General features: G+C 40.8%; 1 protein-coding gene across 11 annotated transcripts in view; it reads right to left on the reverse strand.

Annotated features, from left to right (window-relative positions):
* The window catches only part of CTTNBP2 (cortactin binding protein 2), a 162,836-nt gene that overhangs the window by 18,802 nt on the left and 121,675 nt on the right, over nucleotides 1-22,359 (reverse strand). For all 11 annotated transcript variants that reach the window (XR_012432814.1, XR_012432816.1, XR_012432815.1 and 8 more), the window contains 4 exons: nucleotides 16,510-16,596; nucleotides 16,328-16,427; nucleotides 5,363-5,515; nucleotides 5,008-5,195 (listed from right to left, as the gene is read on the reverse strand). Coding sequence is in view for 8 of the 11 variants with exons in the window: in XM_065542501.1 (XP_065398573.1) it covers nucleotides 5,008-5,195; nucleotides 5,363-5,515; nucleotides 16,328-16,427; nucleotides 16,510-16,596 (528 nt within the window). In the remaining 3 variants the exon portion in view is untranslated. The remainder of the gene's footprint in view (nucleotides 1-5,007; nucleotides 5,196-5,362; nucleotides 5,516-16,327; nucleotides 16,428-16,509; nucleotides 16,597-22,359) is intronic.

Consider the following 22,359-nt stretch of genomic DNA (forward strand, 5'->3'; position numbering starts at 1 on the left):
AATCCATGTTAGTTAGTATACTCATGAAATACAGAGGACACAAAATAAAAGGTGTGAAAAGCTAATGAAGAGCAAGTGATCAGCTCTGGTGTGGTTTCATGGAGTGCAAGATGCCACCTGCCTTTTTTTTTCTTTTGAATTTTACCAGCTGGAAAAAGGAGGAACTTGAGCCAGGCCCTTTCTCTCTCAGATCTCTTCCAGACTGGCAGTCTTGAAGTAAAGACAGACACAAGCTGCTATGGTAATTCGAAAGAAGAACTGACTAAATACAGCACGGTCAGGAAAGACAAATCGATGAGGTGGGACTTCAGCTGGGTCTCCCACAGGATGTCCGGGACACGGGATTGGTGAGGGGAGGTGGGAAGAGTGTCCCAAATATGGAAGAGGGAAGGAACTGTGCAGGAGCAGTCAAAATGGATGCTGATGTTTGCAGATAACAAAAGGGATGAATAAATGACAGACTTCTACAAGTAAACAGTCTATGTACCTGTTACTAATTCAAGGTGCTGGATCTGATCCCCCATCTAGCAAGTCCCCCGAACAAATGACTTCACAGCCACATAGTTGTCCTTGAGTTTTCTCACATGCCAACCTCCTCCTCCCTAGGCCTGAGATGTGTTGCAAGTGCTGCTCCTTCTGCCCAGACCCCCTGCCTCCCTATTCTCAGCAAACTCTTCTTCCTTCAGATAACAAATTAGCGTGACCTGCAGATCCTTCAATGTGACCACAGATAGAGAGGCCTCCACCCCAAATTCCTAAAATAAGTACTCTTCCCACTTCCGCCCGAGTTTCTATAGTGGTACTTTACCTGTTTCTTTCACGGCACGTATTAGCCACCTGTTTAATTAGCATGATTTCAGTGTTGTACCCATGAAGTCGGACAGAATCAGAACAGGGAACACAGAGTTTAATCTGATGTCATTTATCAGATTTGTGGCCCTGCCACTCACGAAAAGACAAGGCTTAAATAGTTGAATCCAGTCCAGTGGTGAAATAGCATGGGTAAAGGTTACAGATTCAAATACAAGCTGAGAACTAGGTAATGTGTAAACTGAATCTACCCCACTCGGAAGGCATGGACTTAGATACTTGCACACAGTGACTGTTAGCGGGACTCTACTGATTATTTTCCTGTTACTGAGGAAAGCCTAAGGGCAGATCACAAGTCCTCGACAAGCCTGGCCAATACACAGACTTGGCCAGCCAAGAACATAACCCTGAATTTTCATGGAAATAGAACCCACGTTTCTTGAGATGGAAAAAATTGGGGGGTATGGGGGCAGGAGGTATATTTTTATCTTCATTAATATTCAGAATTAAATACAATCAAACATGTTATGGGTTAGGATGAGAGAATCATATATTGGGTGTTTTTAACTACTTGAAATGTTACAGGAATTTCATATATTAGAATAGCTTCATGTCCAGTTTAAAATGGTAACTGAGTTACTGATTTAGGGTTGTGACCTTAAGAAGGGGTAAGAGAATTTTATTAAGTTTATGTAAATGGTACAAGAATTAAGAGAACATTTATAAATTTAATTTTCTGGTTTTATAAGAGTTAAGTACTTGGGAAGATTTTTCAGACAGCAGAAATTTTTATAAAGAGAAATAAAATATATTAAAGTTTTAAAGACCAAACTATTTAAAGAAATGTAATTAAGCTGTAAGAGTCCCTTCAAAGGTGATTGTTAAATCTTGCTACATTTATACATAGAAAGATAAAGCTTATACAATTAACTTAAATGCCTGAGGGAAAGCTGGGTATTTGGATGTACAACTTTAACACACTGAATACATTTTTAAAATAGCACTTGATTAATGCCTCCTGAATAAAAGCTGTCCTCCAAGGTCCCAATCCCTACAAAGATCATTTCGTTGTGAAGGTCTGTCTTTCCATGAGAACACTAGCTCTCTGAGGGTGAGAGGAGCCTCATCTTGTCCCACAGTCCCCAGGCCAGGGGCAAATGTTTACAGGATAACCAGCTAACACTGTTCTGATGCACTTATCACACTGTGTTTTGATGATCAGTTTGCATGGCTATATGTCCTTTCAATCTTAGTACTGGATCTTCCTTGGTGTGCCACAAAGTGAGGATTTAGAAAACGCTATGACTGACCCACGGGAAGAACAGGCTGAGAAGTTCTAGGTCTGGATGACTGATAACAAAAAAGGAAGTCGGCAGGGGAAGCCCGGAGTTAGGTTTGGGGACAGGACATGTTGAGTTTGTTATGTGTGCAGTGTCAGATGGACTGTATTATATAGATCTGTAGCTGATTACATGAACTGAACACAAAATAGAGGGGTACGCAGACAAAGGAGAAAGCTGGATGAATTTTAAAACATGAATTCTGGAGGAAACATTATTTACATGTATATATAGTACTTCACCAGGTATTACAAATAGTTATGTGTTAACTTAATACGAATGACATATTTCATATTCTGGGTAAGTGACGAGATGCTGTATCTGGATTTGTAGGATGTTCAGCTGGTACTAATGGTAATGAAAAACAATTTTATTTTACTAAAAGTAAGGTCTCAGATAAAATGCTAACGTCACCAAAATGTACAGAGCTCTTTCAGCATAAATACATTTTTCCAAAATTTCAAATTTGCACATTTTAAATAACACCATATAACACACATGACCTAAAAGGAGTAATTCTTTTTAGAATTATATTTTATAAAAATCAAATCCCTTTTTGGTGGTATGGAGGGTTCACACAAAAATAAATATTTATTTACTTTTAGGAGAAATATCTCTTGATTAGAAACCAGGCACAGAAACTAAGTTTGTATTTTATAAGAAAGAAGATTCACATAAATCTTTGCTTTACCAAGTAATTATGACATTAAGACAGAGGACAGCTGTGAACATTGGTATGTTCTACACGAAGGAAATAATGTGGCCAAGGAAAAACAAAAAAATTGATTCTGTGATACCAGCAGCTCTATTAAATTGATATCACTGTATTATCTGAGGCTTTGGGATTTGTTACAATTTTCCTTCTCTTCAAAAGAGGAATGATCATTATATAACTCTTTGATATTTTTTAAGCAACAATTCTGAGATCATGTATTATATAATTAATGATAGTTAATATTTCCTACTAAAAAGGGAATAATTGTTTTTTATTAAATACTAGTAGAAAGCCTAGTACTGTCCCGAGAGGTCGATTTTCTTGTCTCTCTCCAAGGAACTAGAAGAAGAAACTGTGATCAATTACCAGCGTGCTGTAAGTGTCCACAAAGATGAGGTTCTGTGACATTACAAGATTCCTGATGTTTTGCAGGAGTCATTCATTCCCTTGTACACACACCCCAGGGACCGTTCTATTCAGCTATTTGAAGTGCTTGTTGGTAAAGGAAAGGCATTTCCTTTTTTCCACTTTCTATTCTTTGCAGCACACCCCACTCTCAAATGCAATGGAAAAGAGAGTGAACCTGAAACTTGGAACTTTCCTTTCAAAATAAGTTAAAACAATTTTTATCAGAGAGCCAGGGGGAGGGAGGTATACTTTACCTGAAATAGTGCCAATCCTACATAATAGAACTGGTATCGTTTCTGATTATTTATGTGAATTATCTTTGGTAATGAGTTTTAAATATTGACAGTGATAAAGTTAATGGAAGTATCGGCAATTTGAAAAGCTACAGTTTTTACCTCACCATTCTTCCTTCTTGTTGAGATCATACAGTGGCTGGGCTTTGCCCAAAAGCATATATTTATGACCAAGTAACTGATTTAAATATAACATGGGGTAGATTTCTCTCATTAAGTTAGGAATTTCAGATATTAATTCTAATTACCAGTGGCAGACGCTGTTTAATGAATTCCCAAAAGCCATTCTCACCCCACACTTCTCCCCACCACTATCTCCCCCGCCCCAGCACACATGCCTGCACACACTCTAACATAATAGACGCAGAAATTTGTTCAAGCATTTGGTGGAGAGCTTCAATCTTGGAAAGCAGGTTTGGCCATGGTCTGGGATGAAACCAGTTTTGGTAAATGAAACATTAAAGAGAAGTCTTATGTTTCTGGAAAAGTGCTTTCCTCCCTGATGAGGAGACTGAGGAAGCCAAAGCTCTCTATCCTTCACTGCAGCCCGCTTCCTGCCCCGAACATGTTTTCACAAGGGCACAGTGTCTGCAGCCTTTTAGGCACACTGCAGTCTTGAGGGGAGGGTCAACAGACTCCCCTGGACCTGGGACCTGAGATGTTGGACACCTACCACAAGACATCTGGTTATGCGAGGGTGAAAATCCTTTCTGTGAAGCAGCTAGCAGTTGGAGTGTTCTGTTTTTAGCAGCTTAAAATATTGCAATAATGCAATGACAATACTGTTCTTCAAATGTGGCCCATCGTGCAGGATTAAATGAGAAAATCTTACTAAATCAAGCTCTATGATTTCTAATCTACCTTGACACTCAGCTACTGGCCCACTTTAAAAATATTAAATAATGATGTGTTCGATTTGGTCAACTCTCAATTATTTTTATCATTTGGGAGAATATAGAATACTTATTTTGTGATTCTGTGAAAGTCACTAAAAGTTATTATTACTCTTGAAAATGTGTCAAAAGATATAGAATTCTACTTATTCATGTGGCTTTTTGTATTTACCATAGCGTAGTATAACAGGCCTATTGTAAAATGTGCCCACAGGGGCGTATGTTTTGAAGGCCTCAAGAAAACAGGAAGTTTTCCTTAAGAAGAGTGATTAATTTTCTAACCAAGCCTTTTACGGCATTTAGAACTTGGTGAGATTCCTTGAGAACCACTGATAACAATGGTAAAACTGATTTGCTTTTTCTCGTACTTAATGCAGTGCAGAAATTGTTATGGGTTTCACATTCATTATGTTATTTGGCCCTTCAATGTCAAAAACCTGTACTTGCCCAAGGCTGCATAGTTAGTAAGTGGTGGAACTCAAGCCGAGATCTCCTGACGACTAAAACCCCTGCTCTCCTGGCAATGGGCTGCAGTTGTTGTTTGTTACCTTATTCACAACTTTCCTTCGTAAGAACCTCTGCAGCAGTCCTTGCATGGGCTCGCCATCCCACCGCAGCTGCACCCAGCGGAAATGCTGCTGCACCAGCAAGTCGGAGCCCTGGAGACAGGCCTTGGCGATGGTTCCCATCAGAAAGCAGTTCTCATGAAAGTAGTAACATTCGGACATTCCATTTCCTGAAACAAACCAAAAGCAATGGCCCATCCTCAGTGAGTTATGTTATGGGACCAATTCAAATGAAAATAACTTAAAGAACATGAAGTATAACTGGTACTCTGGGAAACAGAAAGATTAGAATAGTACGGAAGCTTGCTTCTCAGCATGGTCCCTCTATTAGCGTTACCTTTTTGGAAAGTGCAGGGGCTTTCAGTGCTGCGATTTTCAAGAGGTGCCAAAAAGTCCCTCAATAACTCAGACAGTGAAGATTTTTCCAAATTCTCTAAAATGATGATGATTTTCTTCTTACTGGGAGATTGTTTCACTGGAATCAGACAAGCTATAATAAAAAAGGAAATTCAGTGATTCAAGCTTTTGACAAAAAATTATACAAATTGGCAAAACTTAAAAAGTCTGAAGTTATAAAGCATTAGCAAAGATGTGGTATAATGGAAATGTTCTTAAATTGCTTGGGGAGTGAACAACTCTGGAAAACTGTTTGGTATTATTTGATATGTTTGAACACACAATGATCCAGCATTCCTTGCTCTATAACAAGTCTCAAACGGAATCAACCCCCATCCATCAACAATAGAATAAATGAATAAATAAGAGTATGTTCATACAACAAATAGAAAGCGAACAAATGACAACTTGCACAACATGGAAGACTCGCAAACAATATATTAAGAAGCAAATCACAATAGATTATATACAATGTGTTTTCATCATGTAAAGTTCAAAACAGGCAACACTACATCTATAATTTAGGGATTCATACGCAGGGAGTAAAACTATAAAGAAAAGCTAAGAAATGATTGTCATGAAAGAGTAGTGGTTACTCCCAAAGGGAAGGGTTTGCGATAAGAGGGATGGACCACACAGTCACATTCTGAGAGCTGAGAATATTTTACTTCTTGGCCTAGTCAGTGGTTACATGGTTATTTTATTTTAAATTATTAATTAATCTGTAAACATAAGTAGTATGTATTTTAGTATATCTATTTCATAATACAAAAGGCTAAAAGCCCTTTAAATTATGCATATGTAAAATGTTCATAAAATTATGCAGACAGGTGGTGGCTCATGCTGGTAATCCCAGCACTTTGGGAGGCCGAGGTGGGCAGATCACTTGAGCCCAGGAGTTCGAGGCCAGCCTGGGCAACATGGTGAAACCTTGCCTCTACAAAAAAATACAAAAAATTACACAGATATGGTGGTGGGCGCCTGTATTCCCAGCTACTTGGGAGGCTGAGGTGAGAGGATCACTTGAGCCCAGGAAGTTGAGGCTATAGTGAGTTGTGATTGCACCACTGAACTGCCACAGAGCAAGACTCTGTCTCAAAAAAAAAAAAAAAAAAAAAAAAAAAAAAGTAGGACCTCAGAGAGATAAGTAAATCCCTCTCTCCATTTTCCAGATCTCAGAGAGGTTGAAGTAATTTGACTGTGGTCTCAGAAACAACGCTAAGGGAGGAGTAAAATCCAGGACTTCCGACTCATATTTTCCCATTCCTTTCACTCAGAATAGGAATGGCTGACTTCGTGTCAACCCAAAATGAAAGTTGGAAAAGTAAATGAAAAATTAATATTATATATAGGAAATGAATAAGGGCACAAAACATACTTAAAACAGGACCTGGCACCTACCAAGCAAAAACTATTAATATTTTAGTTAAAATGTGTTATATATGGAACTTCCCATATACTAATCAATTACAAAATAAAATCACTTTAGTTTCTTGAAGATTCTAAGATGCCATAGTTTTAGTCAAATCAACCTTGAAAAGAGACCAGTTTAAGATACTTGAGAGTAACATTACCAAACAGTTGACTTTTTACAAATATTCATGATAGTACATTCTCAATTCCTTCTTGTTACTATAGACACAATGCATTTTCATTTTCTTTTTTTTTTTTTTTTTTTTTTTTGAGACGGAGTCTCGCTCTGTCACCCAGGCTGGAGTGCAGTGGCCGGATCTCAGCTCACTGCAAGCTCCGCCTCTCGGGTTTACGCCATTCTCCTGCCTCAGCCTCCCGAGTAGCTGGGACTACAGGCGCCCGCCACCGCGCCCGGCTAGTTTTTTGTATTTTTTAGTAGAGACGGGGTTTCACCGTGTTAGCCAGGATGGTCTCGATCTCCTGACCTCGTGATCCACCCGTCTCAGCCTCCCAAAGTGCTGGGATTACAGGCTTGAGCCACCGCGCCCGGCCCCTGCATTTTCATTTTCAAAAGAGCTCCTTGAACATTGTAGATGAATCTCTTCTCAGACAGAAATGGCTTTTCTGGATGCTATGAAAATTTAAAAACTAGAAGGCTAGAAACAATCACAGCTACCTCTCAATCTAGTTGTACTTGTGGAGGGCTGTTAACACTAGCATCTAGTGTGTGTCAGATCACTTTCAACACAGCTGTTTGGTAAAGAATGCTAAAATTCTATGTTTCTTTGGGTTCAAATATTATTTCAGAAATAGATGTATTGTGGAAATATGAGAAATCCGTAGTTGGTTAAAACGACAATGGAAAACTAACAAACATTTTTAATTCAGTGATTAAAAAAACACACAGGATTGATGGTTTATGTATCTGGTTTTCTGTAACTGAGGACTGAAGGTCTCCAGTTTTTCCCTGATTTGTGTTAAGTGCGTTGCCAGTTTAAGTGGCTCTGAAGCTGCTGCAGCCAGCCAGAATGTATCTGAAGGAAGGACTATTTCCTTGCATTTCAACAAATGTTTATCCAATGCCTCTTTGCTACAGGTACTGCATGCTGAGTGCTATGGCATGCCGGAAGTGACTCATTCTAACTGGAGGTGTGTAGCATTTTACTTATTTTTTTGAGACAGAGTCTCGCTCTGTCACCCAGGCTGGAGTGCAGTGGCGTGATCTCAGCTCACTGCAACCTCCACCTCCTGGGTTCAAGTGATTCTCCCGCCTCAGCCTCCCAAGTAGCTGAGATTACAGGTACACGCACCATGCCTGGCTAATTTATTTTTTTTTTGTATTTTTAATAGGGATGGGGAGTCACCATGTTGGTCAGGCTGGTCTCAAAGTCCTGACCTTGTGATCCACCCGCCTTGCCCTCCCAAAGTGCTGGGATTACAGGTGTGAGTCACCACACCTGGCCAGCATTTTAAACTAAGTTTAAGAAATGGCACTGGCTGAAGAATGGAGGCTGGGCAGGACTCAATTCTAGAAGGGAATAGGGTATCAGATCAAGGTCAGAATAGTTACAAAAGCAACATCATGGTGAGCTCAAAGCTGATCCATATGGCAAGTTGGGCCAGGGCTGGGAACTTGGGATGGAGCCACAGGAGTGGCAGGGGGCCCAGCAGTCACAGCTCCGGAAGACAGTCTGCATTTTCATCCTGAGCTGCATAAATCGCTGGACCCATCCCCAGTGATTCTCAGTGATTCTGATTTAATTGCGCTGTGCTGGACCTGGGACATTGGCATTTCGTAAAAGCTCCCTAGTGACTAGAACCGTGCAACCAGGGGTGGGCTTTGCTGATAGGAAGCCTCAGGACCAAGCCAAACATGAAAAGTAGAAGACCCAGAATGTCTTCTTGGGAGGGAGCTACCGGTTCTGGGAATCAGTGGAAGTCTTTAAACAGGAGGATAAACAGGATTTGACTCCTGCTCTGAGATCCTCACTGGTGCAGAGAATTGGCTGAGGAGGAAATAGGAGAACACACCACCTAGACTCTTACTGCTACGGTAAAGGAAAGAGATGATGGGAGTCTCACCCAGGACCAAGGCACAGAATGAAAAGGCCTTTTGAGACCGAATCAGTACATCTCAGTGGTTGACTTATTGAGAGAGGGGCAGAGAGGAAATACTGGAGACGACTCTGAGGTTTCCACCAGAGAAGAGGCTGAGTGGTTAACGGAGGCAGAGAGCAGATGACCACACATGCACTTGGGGAGGAGGTGGTGGTGATGGGTTATGCTTCAGGCTTGATGTGTTTGATGCATTCTCTGATGCCCAGCAGGTGGTGGGGCATGAGGGTGAGGGCATCGAGGAAGGATCCATGCTGGAGATAAAATAAATGACTTTTCAGGCATGCTGGGGTCTCCTGGAAAGAGGCAATATGCTCATTCTCCTGGGTCCACAAGCAAAGACTGTATTGCTAATGACCTAATACATCTCACATTCAGTGGACAGTTTGTGCCCTAGAGGAAAAGGGGGAAGGGTTGCTATACATAACCGCTGGGTTATCTTTCCACTTCATCTCTGTCTTGGTCTCCCACGAAGTAGCAATCAAGGGTCAAACAGCACAAGTTTCTTTGGGGAAAAGCTTTGTCTTCATTCGCTTGCCTCATCGCCTCAGTTTTTCATTAGTACCTACTTTTCCATCTGACCACTTAAGTTCAACATCCTTAGTCCAGGTGGGGCAAAGGTGAATTTCATTTTAGTTGAGAAATAGTATGTGTCTAGTTCAGGTTATTCTGCATAGTTTCAGGTCTAAAATATTAACCAGCCACAGAAGCAGGAACTCATTACAGTTTCAAGGATTACTCAGTCTCTGATCAGGACTTACCGAGGGGTGAGAGAAGGCCACACACCCCATGTTACAGCTGCAGGGTTCTTTCTACCTATGGCCCAAAAGTCAGCCATTTGAATTCCCTTTCCTTTGTGCTACTTCAAAACGCTATTTCTGAAACCAGTCTGCTCTTTTTGACGGTTTTCTTCCAACTTTATAGTCTCTCTCAGCCCTGCTCCTCTCCTGCAGGTCAGTAATTTTAACTGGACACTGTCTTTGTGAGGCTCAGGGCTACATCCCAGTTTTGTACATCCTTATATTAAAAGTCCCGGAGAGTGAATTCTGCAGCCAAACTTATCAGTTTAAAAATAATTAGCGTATCGCATTTCTAAACCCAAATGGCTTTGTGTCTTAGGTGACTGATTCCAAGTCTATAATCCCCCCTTTGAGGATAGAAAACAGCCCCTCTTTTCCAAATGCCCTTAAACCCCGGCTCTGGAGGAACGATGTTCGGAGAATCCCAGTGGGAAGCACAGGACAAGTCTTTAAAGAATCTCCAGGGATGCAGGGTCCAAGGAGGTAAACTCATTTCTGGAGACTCCAATTGTCATAGTCTCCTACTGTTATTACAGCAATCCTATCCTCATGACTTTTACAAAGGAAAGTTCCCTTGAAAAATTCCAAGTATTACTTTAAAATACCCTTCTAGTCTTTAATTTTTTTTCTGTTTTACTGTTTACAGTCACTGTAATTTCAAAAAGTATCATCTTGCTAACCCAAGTCCGTACTTTATACTGAGGAGAAATTTGACCTAATTCGAATATGCATTCACAGCCTCCTTACCAAATAACAGAGTCAAATGACGTGACCCTCTCTCAAGAAAGGGAATATGAGAAGGAAATGTTATTTTAAAATAAACACAAAGCAATTTATGCTAGAATAAGTGCTGTGTCATTTTCTTTGAAACGGTCTTTTGTTCTCTATTATTTTCTTCATTGGCACCGTTTTAATCTCCATTTAAGTTTTAGATTCTTAAAGCCAATTATTTAAAATACTTTTGCTACTCTTCATTTCTGTCCTTTTTGTTCACACCCTTCTTTAACTCTTTTCTGTGACTGTTCCCTGGCTTTCTTCTACAGCGTTGTAGAGAGGAACACACAAGGCAATGTGTGCTTGCTCAGTGGAAGACAGAACTTCAGCATTCTCACCCCGTTCAATCCATGTAGTTTAAGGCTCTCTCTTTAGAGAAAATAAGGTTAACCATCAGGAGTACGTGTAGAATAAGGTTAACCATCAGGAGTACGTGTAGAATACCTCAGGAATCAGTGTACTCTTCAGTCGTGGTACTTATCATTTGACCACTTTAATTCCTCGGTGAAAAAAGAGAGTAGCTGGTAGATAATCCCTATATGCTCATTATTCTAAACGCTTGAGTGGAACAGCCTAAAAACCTCCTTTCCTCCATCCAGATCTCTGACTTCTCTACTCTGTGGCCTCATCCATCGCCCCTTGACTGAAGCATCATTCCCTGCTGCATGCTTTCCGCACAGTGAAAGAACTGACGACACGCCTGTCGATGGATCCTTCCCCCTGGCTCGCAGGAGCTCCCCCGCACTGCTCTGAAGTCTCTGGTGTCCTTGTTGATTCTAATTCTCCTCTATGTCTTCATCAGCCTCCAGCCCACAGCATGGGTCCTATTGAGAGGATGGCAGTGGAGGGAGAGTGGGTTTTAGGATATGAGGGTGAACTGTGGCAGGGCAAGGATGAGAGGCCAGTCAACAATGTTCCTGATGTAGATTCTGAGAGCTTTAGCTTTCATTCTGGAGCCTTGGGAGTATAACAGCAGGGAACTGTCTGAATGGTTTTGTATCCTCCAGTGAGCCCCCAGATGCCTTATGGAGGGCCCATGGAGGGAGTGAGACCAGAGGAAATACAAAGGGTTAATGATGAGGCCTCCACAATGCCTTGAACAAGAAATAATAGGTGATGGGGGAAATGGAGAGCAGGAGGAGACAGAGGAAGCAGATTCCACAGAGCTTAGGGACTGCCTAGATACGGGGAGTGAGGCAGACAGGAAGTGATAATGCTCACCTTGCTAACTTGGGCAACTGCAGTCAAGGTCTTAGCAGATGAACCTTGTATTTGTATCATAGTTTTATTATTAAAAAGTGAAGAAAGATAAGTTACTAAGCTACATACAGAATAAAAATCCTTCTGTATGAATTTTCTTTTCTGCTTTACTGCTTACGATCATTTGCAATTTTAAAAAGTATCTGTCTTATTAACCCAATTCCATACCTTGCACTGAGGAATATTTGACCCAATTATAATATGCAGTCACAGCCTCCTTACCAAATCACAGTCATGTGATACGAAGGGTATAGAAGGATTTTTATTCTGTATTTGGAGACAACATACCATTTCCTACTCTTCCTTCTTGAACCTAGAGTGTAGTTTTTTTTTGTCCTTAGTCTATTGTTCAAACACTTCATTTTTTAAAATCCAAATTATTCTTTGTGCCTAGTCATCAATGACTCCCTTATCAATGTCTATTTCTCTATCCCTTATCAATGCCTGTCTCTCTAATCTTACTTCTTTCTACCTTGACTCTAAGCAAGTTCTTCTACTTGTTGCCACCTGATTGAACTAAGAATTCTTTTTCTTTGCCTATGCTATTGCATCAGAAAATTCACCAACTCTTTCAACAAATAATTATTGACAATTTATATACAAGCTAAGAGAAGAATAAGCTAAAGTGCTAGCCTTCAAGGAGCTCATCATATAACATGTGTGGGACAAGGCAAAACCCCAAATAATACCCTCATTGCTTTGACATACAGTTGGGTGGGGCCCAGAAGTATAAATAAAGTCCACTGCTGTTTACCAGAAGGAGTGAATCACAGAAGCTTTATTTGAGGTATCCTTAAAGTATTTCAACAGCGGCTTTTTCTATAGTTTCCAGAAGGGCAGAGACTGTGTCTATTTTAATCACTAGTGTATAACAGACTACTCTGCAACACACCAGTCACGTGGTAGCCATGGTGTCTGTGTGATGAGAGGCGTTTACGTGTTTACTCCTTAATTCTAGTGGAAGCTGCAGCATGAGCAAAGACATGCAGAGTGGAAAAGCAAAGGATACATAGGGAAGAAACCTCCTATTCTGCTGCAGCATGGGTATCTATGTTAAAAGGGTCAGATCAGCAACCTGGGTGGATGAATGCCCCAGAATAGAAGGCCTTGAACAGCACCGACCTGGTGCACTGGGCGATGGAGAGATGTGGAATGGGGAGGGGCAGAAATCACCGGGATTTTCATCAGAGGTCTGCTGGCCTGTGAAGAATGTTCAGGGAGGAGAAACAAGAGACAGAAAACCGTTTACGTCAAAGCTAGGAGTTCCAGGAAAGGGGGGCATAAAGTAAGATGGTGCTGATGGAAATGGATTTTAAAAAGCAGATTGAGCCTGACTAGCAGGATGTGACCATGGACTGTGAGATGAGGGTGAGAGGCCCACAAATGAGAGCACCTGGGATTCCATGCGGTTCTCATTTGCTTTTAAAAATTAGAATAGTTAGCAATATTGAAAGAACAAAACCCCAAAGTTTTTACATAAAAACCTGGATTTCTGGCTTCCTCCTAAAAGTCACAAGACCTGACGACATTGGACCTACAATTCTGTCAGCAACGAAGAGCTGGTTCTGAGAGCTGCTGCCCCTCCTAGAGATGGGGGCATGCCTCCCTCTCCCTGCAGCCCCGCCCAGCCTGCTTCACCTCTTCCTGTGGCTTGTTGTTACTTGGGGGCATTGAGGTTTTCAAGCCTGCCAGTGAAATCTGAGTTTCCAGCGTGGGAGCCAAGAGACACGGGCCACTCTCCAAACTGGGAAATTAGGAGGAGGAGCTCTTTTTCAGAAGATGCCCACCGTAGATCTAGAAATGCTGAGTTGGTCACCTTTGCATCCTTCATGATCCTGTTCATTGCACTTCAGTTTTCTTAGCTCTCTAAGCTTAGGGCAGAATTTAGTCTGTGGTTGCTAGCTACTCTCATAGGGTGAGCACAAAATACTTTAGCTTCTTACTTTGAGAAGAAGCGAGACTGAAAGTTGAAAAACCGTGGGAGACTTTTGTTAGATAATAGGGAAAAAACATATTTTGGCACTGGGGCGTTAAGGCCAGTAGTGATTAAGGTCAGGCTTAGGAGCTGGAATGCTGGGATTTGAGTTCCATTTTATGTTCTTCCGTGGGATCTTTGGGCAGGACACTTAACCTTTTATCTCAAGTGTTTTCATGTTTATAAATCAGGGATGGGATTGTATCTGCCTCAGAAAGTTGTGAGTTAATAAATGCAGTGTTTAGAATAGGGCCTACATGGTGAAACTCCATCTCTACTAAAAACACAAAAATTTGTTTGTGTGGTGGTGAGCGCCTGTAGCCCCAGCTACTTGGGAGGCTGAGGCAGGAGAATCGCTTGAACCAGGGAGGCAGAGATTGCAGTGAGACGGTGCCACTGCACTCCAGCCCTGGTGACAGAGTGAGACTCTGTCTCAAAAAAAAAAGAAACAAAAAAGGAATAGGGCCTACCAGAGTAAGAGCTTTAAAAATGTTAGCTATGATTAGTAACATTATCAGAAAAAGCAGCTTTCTGTAGCTAACTGTCACTAATTTCTAGCCCAAGACTGGCCTGTGTAGTACAGTGATATTCAGATTCTACTGGAATTTTCCTGCCCCTAAAATGTGCTTCTAGGTTTGTGGTATCCTCAGTGAAATCCTCAGTGCTTCCCTAAACCTGCCTCTTAATTTCATTTCTTTTTTAAAAAATTTAAAAAAATTGTGGCTACATAGTAGGTGTATATATTTGTGTGTATATAAGGTGTTTTGATACAGGCATGCGATGTGAAATAGTCACATCATGAAGAATGGGGCATATTTATCCCCTCAAGCATTTATCTTTTGTGTTACAAACAATTACATTCTTATAGTTATTTTACAATGTACAATTAAGTTATTACTGACTATAGGTACAATTATTACTGACGATAGTCACTATCAAACAATGGATCTCATTCATTTTTTCTATTTTTTTCAGTACCCATTCACCACCCTGACCTACCCCCCCAACTACCCTTCCCTGCCTCTGGTAACCATCCTTCTACTCTCTATCTCCATGAATTCAACTGTTTTGATTTTCAGATCCCTCAAACAATGAAGAACCTGTGATGTTTGTCTTTCTGTGCCTGGCTTATTTCATGCAACATAATGATCTCCAGTTCCATCCGTGTTGTTGCAAATGACAGGATCTCATTCTTTTTTATGGCCGAATAGTGCTCCATTGTGTAAATGTACCATATTTTCTTTATCTATTCATCTGTTGCCTTAGAAAGTGCTGGCTAGGCACGGTGGCTCACGCCTGTAATCCCAGCACTTTGGGAGACCCAAGGTAGGCAGATTGTTTGAGCTCAGGAGTTCAAGACCAGCCTGAGCAACATGGTACATTCTTTCTCTACAAAAAATACACACACACACGAATTAGCTGGAAGCGCTGGCGCATGCCTATAGTCCTACCTACTCAGGAGGCTGAGGTGGAAGGTTAGCTTGTGCCCCAGAAATCAAGGCTGCAGTGAGCTGAGATCACGCTACTGCACTCTCTACCGTGGGTGACATAGTGACCCTGTCTTAAAAAAAAAAAAAAAAAAAAAAAAGCACAGGTAATTTCTATCGTCCTAAGCCTGGGCTACATTTGCCCTGGCCACAAGATAAACACCCCTCCCCAATAAAGAGATTTTGAATTTGCATTTCAACCTATCCTCCAATCTTACAACTGCTTCCTTTGCCCCTTCCCCAGGGGTCTCTGTGGCTTTGAGCCCTAGGAGACTAAAGCCTGGTCCATTTCAGTTTTGTGTCAGAGTCACTATTTATGCTATTCTACAGTATGCAATGCAGGGTAATGCTAATTCCACCCGTGATGAAGCGTGGGGTGCTAGACCCTGGAGCCTAAGATTGAAAACTCATTAATAACATTACATTAATAAACATGTTTGATCCTGGTGCTGCTACTACATAGCTGTAGCAAATTATTGGACCTTTCTGTGACCCTTTCCCCACCTTTGAAAGTAGAAATAATGCTACCTACTTGCACAGGGCTGTTGTGGAGACTGAATGAGTTAATTAGTGCATGTGATATATTTCACTAAGTGCCGGTCAATGGCATAGCAAGAGTGAGGTAGAGAAAGTGGTTGGCCCCAGGTGCAGCACTAAGGGATGTATTGGTTGTAGAGAATTTATGACTAATCAAATTTACTAAAAAATTGATCTGCTATGTATCACCACCATGCTCCGGCAATTCTAAACAGCATCAAAGATGTGATACCTAGTCCAGCTAGGGTGAACTGCTCCTACCACCTCCTCCCTTGGTATACCACTAGTGCCAGTAAGACAGTATGTTAGCAACAATTAATGATTCATAACAAAAGATAACAAAAAGAAGAAAAAAATGCAGGATGCTCAACAAATGCAACAATATGCACATGAAGATAATCTGTGCAAGTGTTTATCCCACAGCTGCTGAATAATTAAAGTTATCTTAAATGTATCCCCAAGCAACACAGTGTATTTCCTTGTAATGGCATCATTGAAGAGCCCGCCTTTAGGTTATCACAGTCAATTTGCTGAAATGTTCTTACCGCTACTGATGAATAGGTCTAGCAGCTGTTCCTTGGAAAAGCCAGCATCGACTTCAGCTCTCACTATTTCACAGGAGAATCCCGCAGCCATTTGTCTGTGCTGTGATAAGAAAATTGGGTGATTAGTTCTACGCACTTGCCAATTTTCAAAGAAAAGGAGATGGTAGACAAGTAACCAATACCTTCAGGCAGAGGGCAAGCTGATGTACTATGTAGTCTTGCAAGCTTCCTTCTGGGCCGTGGAAAATGACATTATGATATTGCTCAACCTATTAACAAACCAAGAAGAGACCTAGGGTGAAGATGCTAAGTTGGGAAGAGAAAAAAAGTGGTACACAAGTGTGGAATTCTTTTTTGATTGTCCTCGTACTTTCAAAAGATTAAAAACAATATTTTAGAGGTTAGCTTTTTTCACTGGACACGTGTACTCTCATTTGAATGTGAAACATGGGCAAAGGGTACTTAGCAAGAGCTGACACTTTATAAAAAAACACATTTTTTTCCCTCTATTTTCTACAGCGAGGGTCAGCAGGGTAGCTGAGAAACACAGTTCCAAGTTCATTTTGTCCCTTCCAGAAATTCTGTAACTTTTCCTATATTATCCTTTGCAGATGTTCTTTATGTGGAATTTTGTCAATGCTTATTTAGCTTTATAGTGGTTAAAACAGTAATGCATTTCATTATGGAAATTTTGGTAAATATAAAGAAGAATAAAAAATTACTGAGTGTCAGCACCCACAGTCACCGTAAATATTTTTGTTTCCTTCCAGTTTTTTCTTTGCATAGTGGCTGTGTGTGTGTGTGTGTGTGTGTGTGTATGTGTGTGTGTGTTTAAAAGATGGGTATGTGAGTGTAATCTTATAGCTGTTATATATCAGAGAATGTCTTTGTGTTGACCGTAAAAGATGTTTTGATGAGTATAAAACTCAGATCAACTTTATATATTATTCCATTCTGGAATTGAGTGTTTTAAAGAAATCTAGGTAGAGATGGATCACATTTGCTTTGTCAAAAAGAAATTCTCCTGCCTGGATGCTTATGGATTTTTTTTTAACCTTTATCCTCGTGTATAAGGATACCTCGCCCGAGAACATGGAGATTCAGCAAGCACTTCGATGGAAAGACAATGATCATCTACACAGGGCAAAGGCAGCGATGTCTTGAGAAAAATGTGGAGAGGAAAGTCAGCCTCCCACTTCTGTCATTCGAGGGCGGACACCCCTGCCCCCGCCCAGCACACAGGCTTGGGAGAAGCTTTCTTAATGGAAAGCAGGTCTTGCAGCAAGATCTTGCAGGAAAGGACTTGGACAGGTGAAGCTCCAACCTAACTGATACAACTGATATTGCTCACATGTGAAGACTGAGCCACCCAGACTTAATGGGAGTTTTGAGTTTGTTTTTCTCTATAATCTAGAACAGGACAATGTAAGAACGTGTGTGTATATCTCCGTGTTGTCTCTCTCTTGTACTCTGACATGGTTGTCCCTTTGAGGTCACAGGAAAAGGCCCATCCTTTATGGTAGCTGGGATGGACTTCTGGGAAGATAGTAAATATGCTCCAGTCCATCATTACAGGGAGGCAGATTGTGGGATATAAAAGGAAGGCTTGAAGAAAAGTTCTTAGCATAAGAGATGAGGTAACTTTTTCCTTACCTGGGGCCTTTAAGACTTGAGTTTTGGGCCGGGCGTGGTGGCTCATGCCTTTTATCCCAGCACTTTGGGAGGCCAAGGAAGGCAGATCACTTGAGGTCAGGAGTTTGAGACTAGCCTGGCAAATATGGTGAAACCCCATCTCCACTAAAAATACAAAAATTAGCCAGGTGTGGTGGTAGGCGCCTGTAATACCAGCTACTTGGGAGGCTGAGGCAAGAGAATCGCTTGAACCTGGGAGGTAGAGGTTGCAGTGAGCCAAGATCATGCCACTGCACCCCAGCCTGGGCAATAGAGCGAGATTCTGTCTCAAGGAAAAAAAAAAAAAAAAGACATGAGGTTTAGCCTGTAAGGAGACTAAGGAAAGTTGGTGAGCACTTCTGGGAAGTGGAGGAAAGCCAGGCATGACCACCAGGAGTCAGACCATGCGCTAAGGGGGCGGTGATCCTGTAAGGGTCTCCTTGATGTTGGGCTTGGGACTGGGTTTTAGGCTCTGAAAGACACCATGTCTGGTAGCCTCCAGTAATATTCTCTGAGTTGGAATACTATTCAATGATTAGTATGCCTTCAATAAAAGGCTTATGGTAGAGGTGCAGGCAAGGACCAAACCTGGAGCAGGAACTTCCCTAGAGGCACAGGAAAGAATACCCTAGAAAGTGCTGCTGAGGTTCTGCCTCTAGGCAGCAGTAAGGCAGTGGGGCCACAAGTCTGCAGGGGTACATTATTATTAAATAATAAATAATTATTGAAGAATAATACATTTCCATTTATACTTATGAGATGGGGAAGCCTGGGCGATATACAGATTGTACCTGTCATTAAAAAATATTGCCCAGATATGTCTAGTTATAGCCTCTTTCTCCCAATCTTAAATGGAACATGGTAAGTCCTTTTGATATGCATAGTCAGAACTTTTTTGGATTAGGAAACTTTTCCCCAATTTTTTGGTAATTTCTCCTCTTCTAGTTCTCTTTATAATGAACACCTATAATGCTTAAGTTCTCTGTTTTCTGCGAGTATGTCATCTCACCTCACCGCTATAGCTCTGTCCTCTTTGCATTGAGAGAGCTCCTCAAGTTAGTCTTGCACAACACACAAAAGAATATTCACGATCTCACTTCTATTCTCTACAGTCAAATGCAACTTTATGCCATTGCATTTTCAATTGTTCTTATAGTTCCTTACCTCATCCATCTCCTAAACTTTTCCTTGTAATCTAAGCCCAGACTCTACTACGACTTTCTTGCTCTGCTTTCATAGTCTACCACCTTGCATTCTGTAGACAAAGAACATAATTTTCCCAACTTTTTCTGTTTTTCCTAGTTGCTGTGGTCAAAATGTTTGTGTTGCTTCCCCTGGCCTCAATTCATATGTTGAAATTCTAACCCCCAAGGTGATCATATTAGGAGTTGGGGTTGTGAGGAGGGATTAGTGCCCTTATAAATGAGGCTAAGGGGAACCCCTTGCCCCTTCCACCACTTGAGGATTGAGTGAGAAGGTGCCATCTATGAACTAGGAAACAGGCCCTCACCAGACACTGAATCTGCTGGCACCCTGATCTTGAACTTTCCATACCCTGGACTGTGAGAAATACATTTCTGTTGTTTATAAGCCACCCAGTCTATGATATTTTGTTTCAGCAGCCTGAATGGACTAAGACACTAGCAAATAATTTTAAGGGTGTGTTCTTCCCTGAGTTTGCAGACTGAAAACTGATCTGCAGTATTCTTCTATAGGTATACGGTTATTTTGTTATTATTTCTTTATGTGCTATGAAACCAGAGGAAGAATTTTGCAGGAAAGCAGGATGTGTAGACCACCACTGGCTTCACTCACTGTCCACAAATTGGGTGGCTGAATCTCCTTCTTGGGTCAGTGGGTGGATGAAAACTTGGTGTCTGCAATTGCTGGTTAAACTCCTGGGTCTAGCAACGGCTGCAGTGGAATGAACTCCTGCTGTCCAACACAGCAGATAATGCATGAGGATAAACCACAGTCCCAGGAAGCGCCGCAGCCCAGCAGCTCCTGTCTCCATCCCTGCTGAGTGCTTATGGAGAATCCACCTCCTAGGCTGTAGCACAGTTTCACTAATCCCCACCAACTTTTTGTCCAGGTATTTCTGGGACCCGCAGTCTTCAGACGGATGTGGAAAGGCCTCCTGGGAGTGGAGGAGAATATCATAGTGCTGCAAAAAGCAGAGACTATGCAGTAAAGGATAAATGCCCAATTTTCTAACTGGTATAAATCTTTTTTTTTTAACCACCAGGAAGATGGTAGGGGAAGGATGATAATGATTTCCTGCCTAATTTCAGGTAGGCCTCACATAAGTGGGCCTAATACTCTATTACTCTTAACGAGAATAGAAAATGCTTCCAGATTCTTGCTGAAGAGAGACCTCAGTTCTATTTTTCTGTGACTGTGAGGTTTTGCCAATTTTCAAAAGTACTTTAGTGGGAAATTGTGTATTAGGTACACAATTTGCTAGCCAGGTGCAATTTTAAACCAGAGCTCTTGAGCTTTCTAAATTAATCCCAAATTGCTATGATTTATTGGGTAGAATTTTTTTCACAAGTCATGGATTGTTTCACACCAGTGAATCAGAATACCGAGTTTTAAGATATACTGAAAATAAACAGGCTAAAGATTTTCAAGATTTACCCCTGAGATTTTTCAGCTAGCGTGGCTATTTAATCTTGTCTCACTTCTGAAAACAAGAGTGCTCTATTCATTATGGCCACTCTGTCAAACTGCCTAGACTTTCTTAAGATTGATTTTGGAATCAAATAACATAAAGAGACCCAGTTTCATAAAGGAGCTGTCTTTAGTTTCAACACTTCATTTGTTCTCAGACTGTAGGTTTTTACAAACACATGCAGGAAACATTCAATTTAAAATTTCATTGAAAAGGCCATTCACCAGAAGTAAGCCCTTTGCATTTACATAGTCTAAAGTCCTTCACGGGATAAAGTAGAAATATAAATAAATAAGTGAATTAGGTAGGTAAAGAGAAAAACAAATGGATATATTTCCAGATCATTCATACATTTTAATGCATGCATTTCATTAGTAGGTTTCTCTTCATTTCAGGTATTACCAATTTTTTGTAAATGGTATTCTGTTATCAAATGATATAGTCGCGTTGATTACCATTTAAATTCTGAACAACAACAAAAATAGCTCAGTTACTGGGAACCTGTTACTCTATCAGAACCGGGGCGAACATGCAAAGCTTTGCTAAGACATTACATATTGTTTTGAAGTTATATTATATTTCTCCAAATATCAAAATCTTGGGTATAATGAATATATATACTCCATGCTTCCAGCAGAGGGCTCTAAAGATAGATACACAGGCAGAGTTTTTGGGGAAAGAGGGGTATAAATATTCTAATTGTATTGAAAGGAGATCTGTTCTTTGAACAAGATCAAACAAAACTTTTAAAATTACAGTCTTAATTGTAGTTATCAGAATTATACCCTAAGTGCACATTTATAGTGTGACATTTCTGCTTATTGGTAAAGGGACACTGGCCTCATTATCACAATTGGTACCAATCCCTTTTATTCTTGTGTCTTCACAGACTATTCAGGAAGCTCATCACATGTCAATTAGTGCTTTGTGAGCCAAACAGATTCTGGATTAAATGGAAACAAGTGACCTCAACAATAGACCATGCATCTCTATTTTTTTCCCTCCACAATGCTTTCCTGCAGAATGGGGTTTACCAGAAGAGCTGTGATCTCCACTACTGTTGATGTGGCACCTGTAATGTGTTTGCAGAGCTGTGGCATTTTAAAGCAATAAATCCTAAGTTTTGTTTGGAGTTTCACTTGTCATACATAGTCCGAGGAAAAGCAGCTTCTGTCCAGAGACAGTTCTAGGCCAGCTTGTGCTGACTAAACAGAAAAGAAAAATAAAAGGGCACTATAGAGCCAATAAAATTGGGATTGTTAAAATCACATGCTCTATAGCTACAAATTTCATTCTACCCACATCTGACACCTGATTTTACATAACTAATTTACTTGTGACTTTAGAGCCACTGATGACACAATTACGGTCTATTCATTAACATAAAATTTCCTCAAACAATATTGGTACATCCAGCATTTGGAATACAAAAAACTGGAATTCTTCATGGTACAGAGCATTTTAATCATTTGCTGAAGTCCCTTTTAAAGAATAGGTATAAGAGTAATAGGAATCTAAGAGAAATTACAGTTCACATACATAGCAGACTTGGTTACTAACTTCAAATATAGACAGGTCCCCATTTATTGATACAGATATAATAATTTGGGTATTACAGCTATTTCAAAAACATAAAACTATAAGATGGAACTTTTAGACATAACTGCTCCCTTGTCAGCCAGCTCTGGAA

The sequence above is a fragment of the Macaca fascicularis genome, chromosome 3 (assembly GCF_037993035.2).
Source record: "Macaca fascicularis isolate 582-1 chromosome 3, T2T-MFA8v1.1".
Classification (NCBI taxonomy): Eukaryota; Metazoa; Chordata; class Mammalia; order Primates; family Cercopithecidae; genus Macaca; species Macaca fascicularis.